General features: G+C 43.0%; 2 protein-coding genes across 10 annotated transcripts in view; one reads left to right on the forward strand and one right to left on the reverse strand.

The window, feature by feature from the left end:
- The window catches only part of LOC137624294 (WW domain-containing adapter protein with coiled-coil homolog), a 61,723-nt gene extending 55,912 nt beyond the window's left edge, over positions 1-5,811 (reverse strand). For 2 of the 6 annotated variants that reach the window (XM_068354866.1, XM_068354865.1), the window contains exons 1-2: positions 5,628-5,810; positions 5,388-5,421 (exon numbers count right to left, since the gene is read on the reverse strand). In XM_068354866.1, coding sequence (XP_068210967.1) covers positions 5,388-5,421; positions 5,628-5,668 — 75 coding nt within the window. In that variant the 5' untranslated portion in view covers positions 5,669-5,810. Of the gene's footprint in view, positions 1-5,387; positions 5,422-5,627 lie in introns of all 6 variants that reach the window. The other 4 variants (XM_068354862.1, XM_068354864.1, XM_068354863.1 and 1 more) reach the window with 3 other exon arrangements.
- A 755-nt stretch (positions 5,812-6,566) lies between these two features.
- Positions 6,567-22,747, forward strand: part of LOC137624298 (tRNA (cytosine(38)-C(5))-methyltransferase-like) — a 61,632-nt gene continuing 45,451 nt past the window's right edge. For 2 of the 4 annotated variants that reach the window (XM_068354872.1, XM_068354874.1), the window contains exon 1: positions 6,567-6,706. The gene's annotated coding sequence lies outside the window, so the exon portion shown is untranslated. Of the gene's footprint in view, positions 6,707-7,025; positions 7,151-22,747 lie in introns of those variants that run through there. The other 2 variants (XM_068354873.1, XM_068354875.1) reach the window with 1 other exon arrangement.

Raw genomic sequence — 22,747 nt, forward strand, 5'->3', positions numbered from 1 at the left:
CAATCCTATCATTGACATTGATCTATACAGCCACTAAACTTGGTGAAATAACAATCCTATCATTGACATTTATCTATACAGCCACTAAACTTCATGAAATAACAATCCTATCATTGACATTGATCTATACAGCCACTAAATTTCGTGAAATAACAATCCTATCCTTGACATTGATCTATACAGCCACTAAACTTTGTGAAATAACAATCCTATCACTGACATTGATCTATATAGCCACTAAACTATGTGAAATAACAATCCTATCATTGACATTGATCTATACAGCCACTAAACTATGAGAAATAACAATCCTATCACTGACATTGATCTATACAGCCACTAAATTTCGTGAAATAACAATCCTATCCTTGACATTGATCTATACAGCCACTAAACTATGTGAAATAACAATCCTATCCTTGACATTGATCTATACAGCCACTAAACTATGTGAAATAACAATCCTATCCTTGACATTGATCTATACAGCCACTAAACTTTGTGAAATAACAATCCTATCACTGACATTGATCTATATAGCCACTAAACTATGTGAAATAACAATCCTATCACTGACATTGATCTATACAGCCACTAAACTTTGTGAAATAACAATCCTATCACTGACATTGATCTATACAGCCACTAAACTATGTGAAATAACAATCCTATCCTTGACATTGATCTATACAGCCACTAAACTATATGAAATAACAATCCTATCCTTGACATTGATCTATATAGCCACTAAACTATGTGAAATAACAATCCTATCATTGACATTGATCTATACAGCCACTAAATTTCGTGAAATAACAATCCTATCATTGACATTGATCTATACAGCCACTAAACTTTGTGAAATAACAATCCTATCCTTGACATTGATCTATATAGCCACTAAACTACGTGAAATAACAATCCTATCCTTGACATTGATCTATATAGCCACTAAACTATGTGAAATAACAATCCTATCATTGATATTGATCTATACAGCCACTAAATTTCGTGAAATAACAATCGAATCATTGATATTGATCTATACAGCCACTAAATTTTGTGAAATAACCATCCTATCATTGACATTGATCTATACAGCCACTAAACTTTGTGAAATAACAATCCTATCCTTGACATTGATCTATACAGCCACTAAACTATGTGAAATAACAATCCTATCACTGACATTGATCTATATAGCCACTAAACTATGTGAAATAACAATCCTATCACTGACATTGATCTATACAGCCACTAAATTTCGTGAAATAACAATCCTATCATTGACATTGATCTATACAGCCACTAAACTTCATGAAATAACAATCCTATCACTGACATTGATCGATACAGCCACTAAACTTCATGAAATAACAATCCTATCATTGACATTGATCTATATAGCCACTAAACTTTGTGAAATAACAATCCTATCCTTGACATTGATCTATACAGCCACTAAACTTTGTGAAATAACAATCCTATCCTTGACATTGATCTATACAGCCATTAAACTATGAGAAATAACAATCCTATCATTGACATTGATCTATACAGCCACTAAACTACATGAAATAACAATCCTATCACTGACAATGATCTATACAGCCACTAAATTTTGTGAAATAACAATCATATCACTGACATTGATATATACAGCCAATAAACTATGTGAAATAACAATCCTATCACCGACATTGATCTATACAGCCACTAAACTATGTGAAATAACAATCCTATCACTGACATTGATCTATACAGCCACTAAATTTTGTGAAATAACAATCCTATCCTTGACATTGATCTATACAGCCACTAAACTATGTGAAATAACAATCCTATCATTGACATTGATCTATACAGCCACTAAACTTCATGAAATAACAATCCTATCATTGACATTGATCTATACAGCCACTAAACTTCATGAAATAACAATCCTATCATTGACATTGATCTATACAGCCACTAAACTTCATGAAATAACAATCCTATCATTGACATTGATCTATACAGCCACTAAACTTCATGAAATAACAATCCTATCATTGACATTGATCTATACAGCCACTAAACTTCATGAAATAACAATCCTATCCTTGACATTGATCTATACAGCCACTAAACTATGTGAAATAACAATCCTATCACTGACATTGATCTATACAGCCACTAAATTTTGTGAAATAACAATCCTATCCTTGACATTGATCTATATAGCCACTAAACTATGTGAAATAACAATCCTATCATTGACATTGATCTATACAGCCACTAAATTTTGTGAAATAACAATCCTATCCTTGACATTGATCTATATAGCCACTAAACTATGTGAAATAACAATCCTATCATTGACATTGATCTATACAGCCACTAAATTTTGTGAAATAACAATCCTATCCTTGACATTGATCTATATAGCCACTAAACTATGTGAAATAACAATCCTATCATTGACATTGATCTATACAGCCACTAAATTTTGTGAAATAACAATCCTATCTTGACATTGATCTATACAGCCACTAAACTACATGAAATAACAATCCTATCACTGACAATGATCTATACAGCCACTAAATTTTGTGAAATAACAATCATATCACTGACATTGATATATACAGCCACTAAACTATGTGAAATAACAATCCTATCACCGACATTGATCTATACAGCCACTAAACTATGTGAAATAACAATCCTATCACTGACATTGATCTATACAGCCACTAAATTTTGTGAAATAACAATCCTATCCTTGACATTGATCTATATAGCCACTAAACTATGTGAAATAACAATCCTATCATTGACATTGATCTATACAGCCACTAAATTTTGTGAAATAACAATCCTATCCTTGACATTGATCTATATAGCCACTAAACTATGTGAAATAACAATCCTATCATTGACATTGATCTATACAGCCACTAAATTTTGTGAAATAACAATCCTATCCTTGACATTGATCTATATAGCCACTAAACTATGTGAAATAACAATCCTATCATTGACATTGATCTATACAGCCACTAAATTTTGTGAAATAACAATCCTATCCTTGACATTGATCTATATAGCCACTAAACTATGTGAAATAACAATCCTATCATTGACATTGATCTATACAGCCACTAAACTTCATGAAATAACAATCCTATCCCTGACATTAATCTATTACGTCTCAAATTTTCAGAACCTGAGCGCATATATCACAAGATCCATGGGAAATTATGAAAATATGCGAATATAAATGTATTTGTGCATTAACCGTTCTTATCCGGCAAAAAACTAGATTGTACTCTGGAGATAAATTTTTGGGCTCGGTATGCGTCAAGCACTAAAATATTTCGCTGTCAAAGCATGGTCAAATTAATTTAATGATTCTCAATAAAAAAGAGAAGCACTATGAACAACAGATTAAATTTGTATATACAATCGTCTGGTTTGTCAACAATAATTAAAAGATCAATATTACTTTAACAAAAAACAAAATTCAAGTAAGGTTTAAAGGCGATATGTATACTTTCCAGTACCACACACGTTGCATATCAAGTCGAGAATACCTCACCACAAGAGCAGGACATGAACGCAAGAGGCTAATATGTATGGATTCCTTAGATTGACGCCAACTTGTTACCAATTACTGTCACAAATTTGATAAAATTACTTGACTGCTTTCTTTAAGGATATCAAATTCAAAAGTAAAGGTTTCAAAAGCTTGAAAGTATAAGAAAATTAAAGAGACATTTCACAAATGGAAAATACCAAATGAGAGTTAAAAAGGAAACGCATATTTACCAACAAATTAACAAAATTCAAAGTAATATTAGGAATGTTCCACAAAAAAACATCTTACTGTTTTACTTGTCATATTATGGCCAGGGGGAGGGGTCAAAATCACTACCGTATGACAACTATTCTTCTGTGGATAAGACATTTTGCAATTATTAAATACCAGACGAGAGTTAAAGATATCGGATATCTACCATCAAATTATAAAAAATTCTAAGGAGCCTGTTTATATCACCGGCCAGTTCCTTCCACATTCATGAAAAATGGACATCGATTAACCTAACCTTTCCCCCCTAATCCAACCTAGAAGCCGTGTTCTTACCTAACGGACACCTTACACTCCAGTATTCTAAGTCGGCCATAATCATACCTACAGCTGGCCGCTTTCATACATACACCCCGGAAATAATAATAGCAATGTTAGACAAAAGAGCATTTTACCGTTTGACTCGTCATACTATGGGTAGGAAACAGAACTGTCAAAATCGCTACCATACGTCTCGGCTATTCTACTCTAGATAAAGAAATTTTTAAAATTAACAACCCTAGGAATAACCTCACAAGAAATTCACCGTAATCATAGAATTCTTTCAGTACAAAATACTATCTACAGGCTATACTAATCCCTACGTCTAACACTCCTAAGGCAACAAATTCTTCGACTTACAGCGAAGCTTCACACCTCTCTAAGCAGAAACAGATGAATACACAAAACTCCTGAATAAACAAACGGTAAACTTGTACTTACATCTTCGCTTACATCACATACGAAAGTCAATAAAAGTGGGAATGCCAAGAGGGGGAGGGGAGCGAAAGGAGGGTGGTAGGAGAGGGAAAATAGGATTTTAGTCATACATATTTGCCATTACCTACCCAACTTAACGGTTCGGGCATTAACCTGCTTTCGTTTGGGGTTCGACTGTAACAAGATACTTTATCAGGTATGTATGGAAATTCTTAAGCATATCAGGTAATATAACTGGCTTTAATGATATAGATTTTAAAATATATACTATAATAATCGAAGGCTTGGTCTGACTCGCGGAACTAAGTCGGCTGGAACGCACAACCTAGCCTAGATTATGCCTTGGTATCGAGCTTTTGTTTAAACAATATATTGATGATAATTAAATTTTTTGTAATACCGTAAAGCAATAAGGAAAATTAATATAGAATACCCTGGAGTAATTAGCAATGTGTCTTATGTCACTGATAAGTCTTAAATGGCTGTCAAAATTATTAGGCAGATGAAATAGAATTGGCCTAAGGTAGATTAGATTAAAATCAATAATGAATAAATTAAATTAATCCCACAATTAAATAAATAAGACACCTACGAAATGGATCTATATTTATCTCCGATTTTACGAGTAACAATGAGAAAAATTCAGTGGCCCGCGGAGGGGCGCCTCCGACGGGGCAAATAATGGCAAAACAGCATGAGCAATCCCTTGGAAAGCATCGCGGGGCCCTTGGAAGGATCCCAAGGACCCCCGGAATGTAAAATGCCAGAGAAAAAGACGAAGGAAGACGAGGCAAAGTCGGGGAGGGGGCCCCTCTCAGGCGTTCCTTCTTGTTCTCACCTCATAGCCGTGGGTTTGATGCTTTTCATTGAACCTGCAAAGATACAAGTCGGCCATTAGTAGATGCCTTGGGTAGCCGGCTAAATAAGCCGGCGAGAGGTGTGGGGGGAGCGAGACTGAAAAAAGGAGTGGCAGGGCATTAAGTCTTAACAAACAAATGGCGGGCAGAGACAGACATCCCTTTCTGAGGGGGAACCGCAAATAAACATTCCTGATTTCGAGGCGTTGAGAGACACTTACCCATCGCTAATACGTGGTAGTTTCCTCGCATGCATTACCATTAATGCAATACTAGGAGGAAAACTTGTGAGGCTCGTATAGGTTGCGGGCAAATCCTGCAGAAAACCACCCAAGCAGTTGCTCCTTCAAAACGTTAACATTGCGACGCCATATTACATACGGGGAACCTCTCTCCCATGTAGGAATAGACACGGAAGCTCTTTACTTACAATAACTATTGATTTCAGTCATTCTCTTCGTTATATGGAATATTGCCTTATAATCACATACTTTTATATATAACAAAACATAAATAATAAATTTTAGCAAATTAGCTCTTCGAAAATATTGAGATAACAAGTTACTCAAAGAGTTCCTCCACTAATAGTTCTATATGGTTTAACAAATTCAACCTTGATGCATTTAATCATAATTATTATTCAGATTAATGTGATTTTTTAAATTCATTTAATATTTTACTTCTATTCAACATATAAAAATTATCATGGAAATGAGTAAAAGTGTAATGTGTACATTGTACTTTGTACCACCTGACCTTCCGGTTCATTCACATACTTTTGAGTATATAATTCACTATCGAAATACAAAATGAATTTATTTGGATATTAAATTCAATCTATATATATTCTAGATGTTATAATATCAGAGTAAATGTATTTAATTGTTTTTCATTAATTTCCACTAACATCTCTCATTGAAAGAAAGAAAACAGCACTGTATATGACGTTAGGGAAATAAAAGAGCATCGGATCTATAATTCACTTTCTATATACCAATCTATTTATTTAGATACATTAATTTAATCTATATATATTTTACATATCATGATATTAAATTATATAATTTTGTTTATCGTAAATTTCCACTAATAACTCTCATTGAAATAAAGGAATAAATAAAAGAGTATATGAAGTTTTAAAACAAAAGAGCATCGTATGTTTAGTGTTGGTTTAGAGATGCTTTATTTCATTTGATTTTTAGTTTGAAATATCTTATCTGAATTCTTAAATGATTATAATGGTGGCAATTTTGTTCACTTATACACTTTGTTTATCCTGCTGGGCGAAATAATTAACCATGTAAGTACCTGATAAAGATTTGTCTAATTTTTTAAAAATCTTTTAGATTTTTATCCCGTTGCCATTTTTCCTCGAAGAAATTGAAGGTCGGTTTGATATAATTCGGTTTTTATTTCGTCTAAATATTTTACTCAATGGCCGTAAAAGGAACTTTTACATTTACGGTCGATAAATGTCTAATGGAATTCTTAAATTCATTATATTTTTAGGATTTGGATAGATTTTAACGAATATATTACTCTGACTCATATATATAACCGTTAATGATATATTATAAAGGACGTTATGTAATTTCTTGCCGTTTTTTGTATTCGCCTAGCATATGCATGGCAGCAGATCGATCCCAGCTGGGGGACCGTGAGTTTAAAAGTTGTGTACTGGGGAGGCCACTGTTGTGGATAGGCACCAAAGTATGGGGGTTGGGTTTACTCGGCTGACAGTCTGGTGAGCATCTATTCTGATGAAACTGGAACCTGACACCTTTACTTTAATCTTGAATATTATATATATATAATATACATACATATATATATACACATGTATTTTATATATAATATACACATGTATTTTGTGTTCGAAACGAGAATCTGTAATTCAGTAAACTACCCCTAATTTTACCATATGTATATAATTTTATCACACACACACACACACATATATATATATATATATATATATATATATATATATATATATATATATATATATATTGGGATGTGTGTACGATGGCGGCCACCTTATTTTCAACTTTATCAGAAACTTGTGTAGAATATAAACTTCAGAATATTATAAATACCCAGGGACGATATATAATGGTAAAACAAGCCTTTTCTTCTCTATACATTACCTTCTTGGATGTATAATAAACGGAGAAAAAGGCAAAACAGTATAAGTGGATAAACTTTGGAGGCACTGTTGCAAAGTTTAAGTCTCATGAAAAAATACGATAACCAGAGCTGCCAACGTGTGATGTAGATCTGTGGCAATGTTAGTGTAACATGCTAACATTATCAGTGTTTTTCATTTAATTTTTCTCATTCTACTTGCTGGTTGTAGTCGCTCCCGTTCGTTCGTTTGTACATAACAGGTTTCGACCTTTGCGCAAAAACCCCGCCTCCCTACGCAGAGACTCCACCTCCACCAATAGGATTTCTGCTTCTCTAATCGTGAAATGTAACTTCGTCTTTTCCACCAACTTTGTTCAAGTCTATTACTTGATCCAATTCAACTAGGCCTATACCATTCCTTTTATGTAATACCCTCGTATACATATTACGATTGACCCCATTATTACACGTTTTATTATCCGATACCTTATAAAATCACCCCATTTTATATTCCCATTAAATATTTTTCATACATTCCATTTTACCTTCCTATATTACTTTTATTCATTTTGTTATTACCTTGTCACACCCCGATTTCACATAAATACTTGCTCTGGACAAGTTTCCCATTCTAGTTCATTCATGTTTTACCTCTAGACTCCGTTGTTTTCCCGTTAACCAATCACGAACCCATATGTATGTAAAGTTTGCACAAGGGGGTGGTGGTTAATATTTCCTTACCCCCTTCCCTTATCTCTTCAAGTGGTCTATTCATTCCCCTTACACCAAATCCTTTTCCCTGGAAACCTTTGTCCTAGTCAGGTGTTCGTTTTTTCAAGTGAGATTTTTTTTTTCGTGTTCTGCGATGGAGGAAGTTATAGAAACTTGTAACGGCTGCAGTATTCCATGCTTAAAACCATTTGCTAAATTTCATGGTGATTTTTTTGATATGTCATCCAATGTTGATAATTTCCTTAAATCACACAATGTAATACCTCAACGTTTACAGTGCCCCAAGTACCGTTCTTTCCTATCGCACAGGAAAGACATTCACGTATATTACTGCAATACCCAAGCTAAGGTATCTAAAACCAAGAAGAAACGCCGATCATAAAAGTAAGTCATTCATTTCTTTAATTTCATCATCGCCTTGTTTTTTCTTGGCAATCTTTACAAATGTTTTGCAGTAGAAAATGTTCTGGCCTTCCCTGAAAATTAAGTCAGATTCAGATGTTTGAGGCCATATTTCGCTGTTATTTTTTAATTTCACATGAGTAACGGTAGCTTTACACTTAACGAAGAGCATTTCCATCATAATCAATTGCCGACATAAACGAAATTACACTAAATTTCAAAATAGATAGATGTGCTTCCCTTAAGTTCACTCTTCGAGACATCTTTATGAGATGGTGGCTAACTTAAAACTGAAGGCGAAGGTGGGAAAAAAATGGCTGTTTAGAACAACATCCGGGAACTTATGAAGAAGTACTTGTAAGCTGTTAATTGGTTTAAAAAACCTCCTGAAAAATACGTCATCGTAAATGCACAGAAAGCTCCCCAAACCATGGGAATAAATGCATGCGCAATAAGTCCCCTTCAGTCTCTCAGATGTAAACAATGGACTTAAAGTGAAAAACATACTTCACATTTTAATAGACTGATATGTAAGTTATTATGCCCCAGCCCCTATTAAACATATAGAGAAAAATACCAAACTAGCGCTCATCTATTTTTTATAGCGAATTCCAGTTTTGCCAGAAATTAGAGTATCATATATTAACCGAAAAATTACCATTTCCTTAAAAAATTACATTATATATAAATATATTTTGTTCCGACACAAATACTCACCGAGAACTACTTTTCTTGGAGTCACTTGTGATCCCTCAATCTCGACCAAGGTTTTTCCCGCCGTTACCCCCCCTACTCCGCTCTATATAGGCTTACCCCCGCCGCCAGAGAATGCGCCCTGAGGGCAGGATTAGGGCAGGTCACTGCATATCTGGGTCAGCGTCCCCATTAAGTTCCTTGGTCGTGAGCAGTACACAGCTCACTTTCGTCTCTCTCGATCCTTTGGCGCGTTTGTGTTCCACGTGTTTCCAGCGTGGGGACTTGTGTTTTTTGCGTAGTGCGTTATTCGCAAGTGTTACAGTGCGTTCTCCCTGTATATATCCCAGTGTACTTATAGCTCACTAGTGTTGTGCCATTCGTGTGCTAACGATGGAGCATGTGCGCCGTTGCCCTGGACCTACAGCCGGAAAGTCGTGTGGGGCTTTTCTCTCTAAGCCAGAAGTAGACCCTCACTCCCTTTGTTCCACGTGTAGGGGGAAAGTTTGCTCCTCCGCGGACACGTGTCCGGAGTGCGTAAGTTGGGATGATATCCAGTGGGTACGCTATGGTACCAAAAAGAAGAAATCTTCTAAGCGTTCCCCCAGGAAGATTAGTGTCGTTTCTTCGTTACCGTCGGCCAGTGATCGGTCCGACGAAGCCTCGGCTTCTCCGTCTCCTTCGCAGAGGAGAGGGCAGGAAGCCCCCAGTGTTGTGGATAGTCAAGGCGTCCTTCCCAGTGCAAGGGAAGAACCAAGGGCAGGCCCCTCTAGGGCTAACGAAGGGTCCGGTAGTGCTTCAGGTGAATCAGGCCTTGTGGTGGGGGACCACGCGTCCTCTGAAGACCCCGTATGGGGCAGTGTTGTTGTTTCAGAGTCTCCTCCGCCCTCGTGGGCCGGTGCGTCAGGCTCTCCCCCGCCAGGGGACAGCCAAACTAGAGTTCGCCGCCCGAGTAGCGATGCCTTCGGGTGGAAGTTGCCGAAGACGCCAGGGAGGTCACCGCTAAGAATGGATGTGACCCTAGACCCCTGGCCCCCTGGCATGGATAGATTAGACTCTGTGCCGACAATCTCCACGGCGGTTCCCGAGGACTTCCTCCAGCATTCGATCTCGGACGTCCGGCGGCGAGGAACTTACCCCGCGGATCACGCGAGCAGCCGTTACACGAGGAACGTGGCGCCGTCGGACTCGTCAGAGGTAGCCTCATCCTCCGAGGAAGAAGTCAGGGGGAAACGACGCAGGAAAAGGGAGCTGTCCGAAAGCGATCATTCCCGCTCCAGGTCAAGGTCGCAACCTAACAAGAAGCGCTCCCGCTCCCATTCCCGTAAGTATAGGAGAAATGTCTCTCCAGGCGGCGCCTGGGTCTACGTCCCTTCAGGAGAGTCTAAGAGGCTCCACTCTCCAGACCCTCGTTCCAGTGAACGTGCGTCTAGGCTGCCGCTCCCTACGCACAGCCTAGAACCGCACGACCTGCCACGCAGGAAAGACCTCTCACAGAAGCGTAAGTCCTCGAGGCCTCCGGTTCACCTCGCCCAGCGGGGGGAAACGCGCTTCTTTGAAGGCAGCCTGACCGAACTAGCCCAGCTGGTGCGGTCATCAAGTAAGAAGGAACGGTTCCCGTTGTCGGGTCAGCCCACCGGGACCGTGACTTCCGCTTCCAGAGCCTTCGGGCAACCGAGGGCCCTCCCTGAGCCGGTGGTACCCGCCTTGCAGCGAGATCCACCCTCTTACGGAGCTCCCTACGGTTACAGGTCGGCCCCCCTGGACCCAAGGGCGGGACGACCGGTCTGTCGAACAAGCATCCCGGCGCCCCCACTCCAGGCCGAGGCCTCGGCTGACGGAGAAGCCCCCCCGTCGGAGGACTCCGCATGCAGAAGAGTGGTGGGCCTCATCAGGAGGCACCATGGGATTTCAGAACCCTCGGCACCTAAGGGGAATTCCTGGAGATCAAGCCTCCTGAGAATCACACATCACGACGCCCTTCCGAAGTCCTCTCTGGCCCTTCCTCTTGCCCCAGACCTAGTACTGGGGCAAGAGTACATAGACAACTTGGTAGCCAGCAATGCAGAAGCCCCCAAGTCCCAGAGTGCCTCGAAACTGCTCCAGGGCCTCAAAGCACAAGGGAAGGTATACATCCCAGAAGGGCGGCGCCCAGGCCCCTGTAGGGTGGACCCAGCCTTGGACATCCTGGGACAAGGCGGCTCGGACGAAAGGGCCGCGTCAGCCCCGGTTTCCTTCTCTCCTACGGAAGCCGCCATGATGGAGGAGATGTCAAGGGACCTGGTTAACGTCTCCTCATGGCTAGACTGGTGGGCTCCACTTTAGTAAACGTGCAAGCCTCCATAGACCCCGAAGATCCGGAGCAGCAGAGCCTCCTGACGGACCTTCTCACCTCCGGGGGAAAACTCTGAAGTTTCTAGCGTACCAGGCGCTCGCCCTGACGGCCAACTGGGTACTAAGGAAACGAGACACGCTTCTAACTAAGGTGTCGAAGAGGATCCCAGACAGAGAGGCCCGAGCTGTTCGTAGCCTACCCTTGTGGGGTGAGTCTCTGTTCCCATTAAAAGAGCTGGAAAATCTAATGGAGAAAGTGTCCAAGAAGAAAGAGGCCAACGTCCCCAGACAGGCGTCATCTAGAAGGCCGCCATACAGGAGGGCCGCCTCGGATAGCGCCGTGACTCCTCAGGCCGCCCCCAACACTTCGAGGAGGGACGCCCCTTCCTCCTCCTGGACAACAACTCCTCAGCCCTCACGCAGAGGAGCACCAGCTTCTTCCAGCTCCTTCAGGTCGGGTTACTCCGCCTCGAAGAGAGGCAGATCAGGCCGCCCCTCTAGGAGAAGGTAGAGGGAGAGGCCCCCTACTAACGCCCAAGCCTCGGGTTGGGGGATGCCTCGGACCTCATTGGCAAGCATGGAAAGCACAAGGAGCGGATCCTTGGACGGTGTCCGTCCTGAAAGAAGGCTACAGGCTCCCCTTCATAGCGGACCCACCCCCTCTTATTCCAGCCAGCCAGACAGAATGGTTGGCCCCCAGGGACCCGATGAAAAGGGCCACCCTTCAAGAGGAGGAGATTTCCTCCATGTTAGAGAAGGGGGCCATGGAAGAGGTCCTTCTCCCAGGCCCAGGCTTCTACAGCCGCCTGTTCCTGGTAGAGAAAGCAACGGGGGGTGGAGACCCGTGATAGACCTGTCAGCCCTCAACAAGTTCGTCAAGAAGACGGACTTCAAGATGGACACCCCAAAATCCGTCCTGATGTCCTTGAGGGAGAAAGATTACATGATGACGGTCGACCTCAAGGACGCATACTTCCAGATCCCTGTCCACCCGTCGAGTCGGAAGTTCCTCCGGGTAAAATGGGGTTCCCAGATCCTGCAGTTCAAGACCCTTTGCTTCGGTCTGTCGACAGCCCCTCAATTGTTCACGAGGGTCTTCGCGACAGTCTCAGTGTGGGCTCACGAACGGGGTATCCGTCTCATCAGATACCTAGACGACTGGTTGCTCCTTTCCAACTCAAAGGCCCTCTTAGAGGAGCAAGGGAGAAACCTCCTCCAGTTCTGCAGGAATCTGGGAATCATAATCAATCTGGAAAAGTCGAACTTAACACTATCCAACAGAATGGGATACTTGGGGATGACGTTGGACACCGTGCAGGGGAAGGTTTTCCCCTCGGAAGACAGGATACGGAACCTCAAGCGCATCATTCAGCCGTTCCTGTCAGAACATTCCAGGAGGGCGAAAGACTGGCAGAGACTGATAGGTCACCTGGTCTCATTGGAGAAGCTGGTTCCCCAAGGGAGGATGAGGCTCAGGCCCATTCAATGGAACTTCAAGAGCCTCTGGTCCCAGACAGGCTCTCAGAAGGCGTTAATTCCAATCCTTCCAGACACGAGAATCTCCCTAGAATGGTGGCACTGCCAGTCGAACTCCCTCAAGGGGATGCCCCTCGGGTCCTGTCCCCCCGAGTACCTCCTGTTCACAGACGCCTCCAACCAAGGGGGGGGGCCCACCTTCTGGAAGAGACAGCAAGCCCACCTTCTGGAAGAGACAGCAAGCGGTACCTGGTCGGAGAGCGAAAAGCGTCTCCACATCAATGTCCTAGAGCTAAGAGCTGTCCAGAAGGCATGTCTTCACTTAGCAAGTCGGCTAAAGGGAAACACCGTGGCGTTAATGTGCGACAACGCCACGGTAGTGGCCTACATAAAGAAGCAAGGGGGCATGAGATCGAAGGAACTGTGCGACCTCGCCATAAGCATCCTACATTGGGCGGACGAGCAGCAAGTGGTGCTGCTAGCAAGGTTCATCCCCGGGAAGAGAAACGTGCTAGCCGACGGCCTCAGCAGAATGGGTCAAATAGTGGGGACAGAGTGGTCTCTACACCCAGAAGTAGCCAGACTCATCATTCAACGCTGGGGCTCCCCGGTGATGGACCTCTTTGCAACAAAGCTCAACGCCCAACTACCGGTCTATTGCTCCCCGGTCCCAGACCAAAAGGCAGCCCTAGAAGACGCCTTCCAGCACAAGTGGGACAACTTGGACGTGTACGCTTTTCCCCCCTTCACGCTGATAAGGCAGGTACTCAACAGAGTAAGGGCCTCCCGAAACCTAAGGATGACTTTGGTAGCGCCCTGGTGGCCGGAGAGAGAGTGGTTCGCGGATCTAAAGGACCTAGCGAGCCAACCACCTTGGCCTCTGCCCGCCAGGTCAGACCTCCTGCACCAACCGCACTTCTTCAGGCTCCACGACAACCCTCTCTCTCGTCGCCTTCACGCCTGGAGACTATCGAGCGGCTCTTGAAGAAGGAGGGGTACTTCTCCTCCACAGCTAAGAGAATGTCCCTATACCTGAGGAAATCCTCTACCGTGGTATACCAGGCAAAGTGGGCCTCCTTCACGAAGTGGTGCTCGGAGAAACACATAAGACCTCTTAAAGCTTCGGTCCTGGACATAGCTGAGTTTCTAGTGTACCTTAGAGATGAAGTAGGAATGTCAATCCCAGCCATTAAAGGAGTTCGAGCCGCCTTAGGCCAAGTCTTCCTCCTGAAAGGCATCGACCTGGGGACCTCGAGACACATAGCGATGCTGATTAGGAGTTTCGAACAGTCCTGCCCTCCTCAAGCTAGGAGAGTGCCCAGGTGGGACCTAGCCAAGGTCCTGAAGATGCTAAGTCGTCCTCCCTTTGAACCCCTGAAAGATATCGGGGACAAAGACCTCACCCTCAAGACCGTCTTCTTGCTAGCCTTAGCTTCGGCTAAGAGAGTGGGCGAGATCCATGGTCTGTCGTACGACGTTGCGCACTCCAAAGGGTGGAAAGAAGTGTCCTTCAGGTTCGTACCCTCCTTTGTGGCGAAGACTCAGAACCCAGCAGTCTGGGACCCGAGGTTTGAAGGTTTCTCATTCCGGCCATTCCCAAGACAGGCATTACGGAAGACTTGAAGTTATGCCCAGTACGGACGCTCAGAAAGTACCTGGAAAGGACAGCTCATCTCCGACCAGGTACCAAGAACCTCTTCGTTTCCACAGGTGTTAATAAGAAACAAGTCTCCAAGAACACCATTTCCTTCTGGCTGAGACAAGTCATCGCTAGAACATATGAAGAGGATAAAATGGCAGTGCCAGGCACTCCCCGCCCCCATGACATCAGGGGTCTGAGCACCTCCTTGGCCTTTGAGAGAAACATGGCGGTGGGGCAGATCCTGCAAGCAGGCACTTGGTCGCACCAGTCGACCTTTACTGCCCACTACCTCAAGGATTATTCAAGAAAATCCTTGGACGGGTTCTCCATTGGGACAGTCATTGCCGCCCTCCAAGCTGTGTAGCGGTAGGCCAGAAGATGTCCCCAACGGTGAATAAATTCTTCGCGACTTCATCAGGAAAAAATCGCCAGAAGAAATTTTAAGAGGTGAGTCTTAGATTATATCGTAAGGTTCCGCAGTTACCCTCACTCCGCACTCAGATAGGCCCCGCATTCCATAGCCCTCTAGGCACTATGTGCCGAGTCAAGTGGCAGAATTGCACTCCCGCCTCCTAAAGTATAAGTCTCCAAGAAAAGTAGTTCTCGGTGAGTATTTGTGTCGGAACAAATCAAAAATTTTAAATAATTTTTATTTTTCCTAACATACTCACCGAGAACTACTTTTCGGGTAATGGCCCTCCCTTCCGTCCCCGAGTGCCATCCTTCCATTGCCAAGTTGGGCTAAGCGACGAACTTAATGGGGACGCTGACCCAGAGATGCAGTGACCTGCCCTAATCCTGCCATCAGGGTGCATTCTCTGGCGGCGGGGGTAAGCCTATATAGAGCGGAGTAGGGGGGGTAACAGCGGGAAAAACCTTGGTCGAGATTGAGGGATCACAAGTGACTCCAAGAAAAGTAGTTCTCGGTGAGTATGTTAGGAAAAATAAAAATTATTTAAAATTTTTTATTTTTAAATATTAAACTTAGCCGGTGAATATATAATAGCTGACGTCTCCGACGGCTCGACAGATTCCAAAAACTCGCGAGCGATCGCCATGAAGGTAGCGGGTGTGCCCACCAGCGCCGACTATCGGCCAGATACCGCATATACATGTAAACAGCCTCAGTTCTTCTCTGTCGGTTTCATCGACAAGTCGATTCCACTCGCTTTATGACCTCGAGTTTTCTACCGAATTGGTGAAGTACTTGGTTTTGGTTTTATTGCTTTCGCCGTGTTGGATTATTCAATACTATCCTCAAAAGAAATGCTTTTGAAAGGAGAGTAAAAGTGTTTTGCCCTTGCTTTTTTATCTCTGGTTTTTTTCCATAGAGTAAAGATGGCCGACCCTTCCCTCAGTGTACGGAAGTGTGTTTTAGGCTTTTAGTAATTATTTTATCACGTTAAAAATTATTGTTGATAATTATAGATTTTCCTCTATATATTTTATATCTCACCCGCCTTTATTAGGCCTCTTTGATTAGCTTTCCATTTATACTAAACATCAAGATAAATTTTATGTTTTGTTTATATGCGGCCTTTACCTCCGAGCTGTAGGCGGTCCTAACTTGGAAACCGAAGTTAAACAACGTTGAGCCCATTCAACTTTTATTTTCGTTAAGTTTAAATCATTTGCTCTGTAAGAGTTATGAAATGAATATTTTTTAGAAAATATTTTAAGAAGATATTCTTTGAATAGTCTTCGTGCTGTTTTTTCAAAGATGAACTAACATTTGGTTTTATTTATGCTACGCAGTTTGCGCTCTATCGTTACAATAGAGAAAGAGGGAATCACGGTTTCACTTTGCAGAAAGAGTAAATCGATTTTGACGTTTTTGTTCATTCTTCTTTCAAACTGAAGTGTTTTAAATACTAATTTAAAGGAACTTGTTAATTTTCAATTTCTTAGTCCTTTCAGTTTTTTCCTTTGGTCAAATAACCTGTTTATTGACGAAGGGTGAGTGGGCTTTTCGGGCTTTTCTCTTGTGTGTGACAAGAGAGAGAGAGAGAGAGAGAGAGAGGAAGAGAGAACGATCCGATCTTTATTCTCGTCCCAAGTAAGGAGTTTGGGAGCGAGTAACGTTGTTCTCGATTCAGTTTTTTTTACTCTCGTCCCAAGTCTCTGTACGGGGAGAAAGGATAAAACGTTTTTAGTTTTTATTCTCGTCCCAAGGCACTGTACGGTGAGAGATTGAAAACGTAGTCTTTAATGAACTAGTGTTTAGTCTCCTCCCCAGTCACTGATCCTTTTTAACTTTATATATTTCCGTTTTATTCGATATATATGTTTACTGATTTTTGCATGTACTAATGTGCTTACATTATACGACTCATTTCGCAATTATCACCTTTTGATGTAAGGGAGAATTGCGTGCTTCAGGTAGAAATCAGTTTTATTCATGCCTAATGTGAAATTATTGAAAAATACGATATCAGTGAAGTAAGTGCAAAAAACAGAAAATCGTAGTGATAAAGTGATAAGTGCGCAAAGTGTTTTTAGTGTTGCGACCGAGGGTTCGTCTGTTCGTGCTTGTCGTTCACCTAGTCCGAGACCTCTTTCAGGCTCCCCTGCTCCAGGGAGAAGTAATGTCGTAGGACTTAAGGGGACGAGAGGCTTTAACCAACGAACAGACGTTCCCTCTGTGGTATCGGGCGTGTCTCGTCAAGATCGCCCCTACCATAAGACGAGCGAGGCTGTTTTCTCCTCATCATCCGAAGGCTTCTCGCGAAAGAAACCTGTGAGCAAAGTTTCTAGACCCTTAAAGCGGAAGTCAGTCCCTTCAGGACAGGTCCAGCGTCCTGGCTGTAGCCATGGGGACAGCTCTGACCCTTTGCAGTCGTCGGAAGACGGTTCGCCTATTAAACGCAAGCGTAACACGGGGTCCGAGGGTCGCGGTAAAGGCAATGTTTTGCCAACACAGACGTTACCGTCGTCTCGGCCCGTTCCGACTCCCGTTGATCCTAAATGGGTTGTCCTGCAGGACATGCAGACTAAGCTTGCCTCCCTTATGGAGAAGTATGACGTTGAGCAGGTTCACGATGAACCTTCGCTTTCGAGTCGCCGTTACGCTAAACGAGACTCTGGCCGTCAGCCGCCCAAACGAGCATTTTCTCGTCCTTTTGACGTTCTGAAACGTGATGTCGGTAGTTAGTCACGTCAGTCACGTGACTTGGATCCTCACTCGCTGCAGTCCCGTGTTGACTTTCAGCCGCTGCCGCAGCCTCGTGTTGACGTTCAGCCGCTGCCGCAGTCTCGTGTTGACGTTCAGGACGTTCGCCAACCAGCTCAGTTGCCTTGTTTTGACGTTGAGCGTCAAGCACCGCAGTCAAGGGTTGTTTTGACTGCTCAGTCTAGGCAGTCAAGGCAGTCTCGACTTGACGTCGAGCGTCCATCAACTCCTGTTGTTGTTGCTGGTCAGTCCTTTCAGCAGCGACATGACGTCGCTTCCTTGACTGCTACTGCTGCTCCTTTGCGTGTGGACTTTGCTTGTCAAGCATTGCCACCGCGGCAGGTCTCTCCTTTTCATGAGACTCGGCAATTGTCGGACGAGGTTCCTTCAGATGAGGAAGTTGCTGATCCCCCTCCTACTGATATTCCTTTGGGGACTTTGTCAGACGGAGAGGAGCCTAAACTGCTCAGCCCTCTATGGACTTTAAAAAAATCATGCTGATTTTTAAGGATCTTTGTCCGGACCATTTTGTAACTGCTGCTCCTCGTTCGCCTTCGTCAGAGTTTACACTAGGCCTAGCTACTTCGAAGCCGTTGTTGTCTAAGCTAGTGCTCTCTCGCTCTTCTAAGAGAGCTTTACGTTTGCTAGGCGACTGGTTGATCACCAGGAGGAGTTTTGGGGGAGACAGCCTTTGCTTTCCCTCCTTTTAAACTGGCTTATAGAGCGAGCGTCTGGTATGACACGGGAGAAGTTCTCGGCTTGGGAGTTCCTGCCTCTGCCCAGGGAGACTTCTCAAGCCTCATAGACTCTCCCGTCGCCTGGCCATGAGACGCTCCAAGATTTTATGGTCTGCTTCAGAGCTAGACCATCTCCTGTTAGGAGTTTTTCGAGCGTTTGAAGTTTTGCTGTACAATTATGTCATGCATGAACAAGGCTATCAGGGATGGCTCCAATATCTGGCAGCCACGTTCTCTGCAGGAACAAGGCTATCAGGGATGGCTCCAATGATCTGGCAGCCACGTTCACTGCAGGAGTACTTAAGATGTAAGTGCGCTCAATGTGTTCATTGTCAAGACAAACTTCACGATGAAGACTACCAAATCTGTCTTGGCAGCATTAAGGGAAGGCGACTGGATGGTCTCTCTCGACCTTCAGGATGCATACTTCCACATCCCGATTCATCCAAACTTTCAACTACATCTGAGGTTTGTGGACGGGAAAGTAATGTACCAATGTCAAGCACTGTACTCCGACCTCATTCCTGCTCCTCTTGTTTTTACAAGGCCCTTGCAAAATGTAGCAAGCTTTCTACATTTTTTGAGGATTCAGAGCCTCCCTTTATTTTGACGACTGGCTAATCAGGGCGTCGTCATTATATCGCTGTCTGGAGAGCCTCTAATGGACATTAGACCTAACCAAGGAGCTAGGTCTCATAGTGAACGTAGAGAAGTCGTAACTTACAGTACCCCATCCCAGACTATTCTTTATTTGGGAATGGAGATACAGTGTCTGATTTTTCGAGCCTTTTCGTCTCCCGCAAGAATGGAACAAGCTCTGTTAAAAGTCCTTCACTTGCAAGAGAAAAACAGTTGCTCTGTAAGAGTTTGAACTAGCCTTGTGGGAACTCTTTCATCGCTGGAGTAGTTTATCTCTCTGGGGAGACTCAACCTATGCCCTTTCCAATTTCACCTAAACCATTGGAACAAGGAAAAGGGCTTAGTGAGTATCTCTTGCCCAATCTCCAACTCAGTCTAGACATGTCTGACTTGGTGGGACAGCAACATCAGACTTCGAGAAGGTCTTTCTCTTGCGATCAAGAACCCAAACCATGTGTTGTTTTCAGATGCATCGGATTTGGGTTAGGGAGCTCCACTGGACAGTCTGGAAGGCTCGGGTCTTTGATCCACGGATCAGAAGGAACTCCATTTAAGGCATGTAACATCTCTCCTTTGGCGAGATTTGTGCAAGGAAAATGAATGTCTTGGCGGACGGCCTCAGCAGAAGAGGACAAGTCATCTCCATGGAGTGGACGTTGCATAAGACTGTGTGCGAGAAGCTATGGATGACATGGGGTCAACCCACCATAGATCTTTTTGCGACTCTCTCTGACAAAGAGGCTCTCGACTTACTGCTTTCCAGTTCCAGATCCAGAGGCAGCCCACATAGACGCTTTCCTGCTGGACTGGTCTCACCTGGACGTTTATGCCTTTCCACCTTTCAAGATCCTAGACAAGGTGCTGCAGAAGTTCACCTCTCACGAAGGGACCAGGTTGACATTGGTTGCTCCACTCTGGCCCGCGAGAGAGTGGTTCACAGAGGTACTTTAATGGCTGGTAGACGTTCCAAGGAGTCTACCTTTAAGGATGGATCTCTTACGGCAGCCCCAAGTAAGGAGTCTTCATCAAAGCCTCCCCGCGCTTTGTCTGACTGCCTTCAGACTATCGAAAGACTCTCAAGAGCTCGAGGATTTTCGAAGGAGGCAGCCAGAGCGATTGCGAGAGCTAGGAGAGCATCTACCATCAAGGTCTACCAGTCGAAGTGGGAAGTCTTTAGAGACTGGTGCAAGTCATCCTCCATTTCCTCTTCCAGTACCTCTGTAGCCCAAATTGCAGACTTTCTCCTACATCTGAGAAATGTTCGCTCCCTCTCAGCGCCCACTATTAAGGGCTACAGGAGCATGTTGGCGTCTGTGTTCAGACATAGAGGCTTAGATCTGTCCAATAATAAAGATCTCCAAGATCTCCTTAAGTCCTTTGAGACCTCTAAGGAGCGTCGTATGGCAACTCCTGGATGGAACTTAGACGTGGTCCTAAGGTTCCTAATGTACGACAGGTTTGAGCCATTACATTCAGCCTCCCTGAAGGATCTCACCCTCAAGACGCTTTTCTTAGTGTGCTTGGCTTCGGCTAAAAGGGTCAGTGAGATCCATGACTTCAGTAGGAACATCGGCTTTTCTACAGATAAAGCCACATGTTCACTTCAGCTTGGTTTCTTGGCCAAAAATGAACTGCCTTCTCGTCCTTGGCCTAAGTCGTTTGATATACCTTGCCTGTCAGAGATCGTAGGCAACGAGCTTGAAAGAGCACTGTGTCCAGTCAGAGCTCTTAAGTTTTATTTAGCTCGTACAAAATCCTTACGAGGTGGATCTGAGGCCTTGTGGTGCTCAGTTAAGAAGCCATCATTGCCTATGTCTAAAAATGCTTTATCGTATTTTATTAGATTTTAATCCGAGAGGCTCATTCTCATTTGAGTAAAAAAGATCGTTGCTTGCTTAAGGTCAAGACGCACGAAGTAAGAGCTATAGCAACTTCCGTGGCCTTTAAGCAAAACAGATCTCTACGAAGTATTATGGACGCGACCTTTTGGAGTAGCAAGTCGGTGTTCGCTTCATTTTACTTAAAAGACGTCCAGACTCTTTATGAGGACTGCTACACACTGGGTCCCTTCGTTGCAGCGAGTGCAGTAGTGGGTGAGGGTTCTACCACTACATTCCCTTAATTCCAATATCCTTTTAATCTTCTCTTGAAATGTTTTTAATTGGGTTGTACGGAAGGCTAAGAAGCCTTTCGCATCCTTTTTGATTTGGCGGGTGGTCAAATGTCATTTCTTGAGAGCGCCCAGATTAAGGGTTTTGATGAGGTCCTGTTGTATGGGTTGTTGCCCTGGATACTTCAGCTCCTGGGAGTCTTTCAGCATCCTAAGAGGATGGCTGGGCTTCGTGAGGAAAGCGGACTAACAAGGCAGAGTAATCGTCAGAGTCAGCTTCCTTACCAGGTACCTATATTTATTTGGGTTTTGTTATGATATAACTGTCAAAAACTCTAAGCATATACGCCTATATTGTATTAATACTGGTCTCTACCCACCACCATGGGTGTGAATCAGCTATTATATATTCACCGGCTAAGTTTAATATTTAAAAATGATATTTTGATTATAAAATAAATTTTTGAATATACTTACCCGGTGAATATATAAATTATAGGCCCTCCCTTCCTCCCCGATAGAGACCCAGCGGAATGAGAAGAACTGAGGCTGTTTACATGTATATGCGGTATCTGGCCGATAGTCGGCGCTGGTGGGCACACCCGCTACCTTCATGGCGATCGCTCGCGAGTTTTTGGAATCTGTCGAGCCGTCGGAGACGTCAGCTATTATATATTCACCGGGTAAGTATATTCAAAAATTTATTTTATAATCAAAATATCATATTTATATATATATATACTATATATATATATATATATATATATATATATATATATATATATATATATATATATATATATATATATATATATATATATATATATATGTATATATATATATATATATATATATATATATGTAATGGAGAGTATGTATATTGACGGTCATCCCTCATAACTCCCTTATTTTCAACTCTATCGCTAACAATATAGCAGTTAGGTAAAGACACAGCTCATAGGCAAGGATACATGGTGTCCTATGCATGAGGGAGATCCTTTCTGTTATACAAAGGCTCCTAATACTAACAGCATGTATATATACTTATAGATTTTATTGCCAATAGGGTCCAGAGCACATATGTATATCCATGGTATGTAAGTCAAAGAGGTGTCGTGAATTTTCCCACTACGGTGCTTTTCATGGTAAAGCTTTATAATTCTATCTGAACGCCATTCAGATACCGAGATATATGATGAATAAGAATATGCTGTCATGTTCCCTGGTTCCGGGTTCCTAACTGCACGCTCCGAAAAATAAGTTTGCGGGCACACTTTCGC

This window comes from Palaemon carinicauda, chromosome 31, assembly GCF_036898095.1.
Source record: "Palaemon carinicauda isolate YSFRI2023 chromosome 31, ASM3689809v2, whole genome shotgun sequence".
Taxonomy (NCBI): Eukaryota; Metazoa; Arthropoda; class Malacostraca; order Decapoda; family Palaemonidae; genus Palaemon; species Palaemon carinicauda.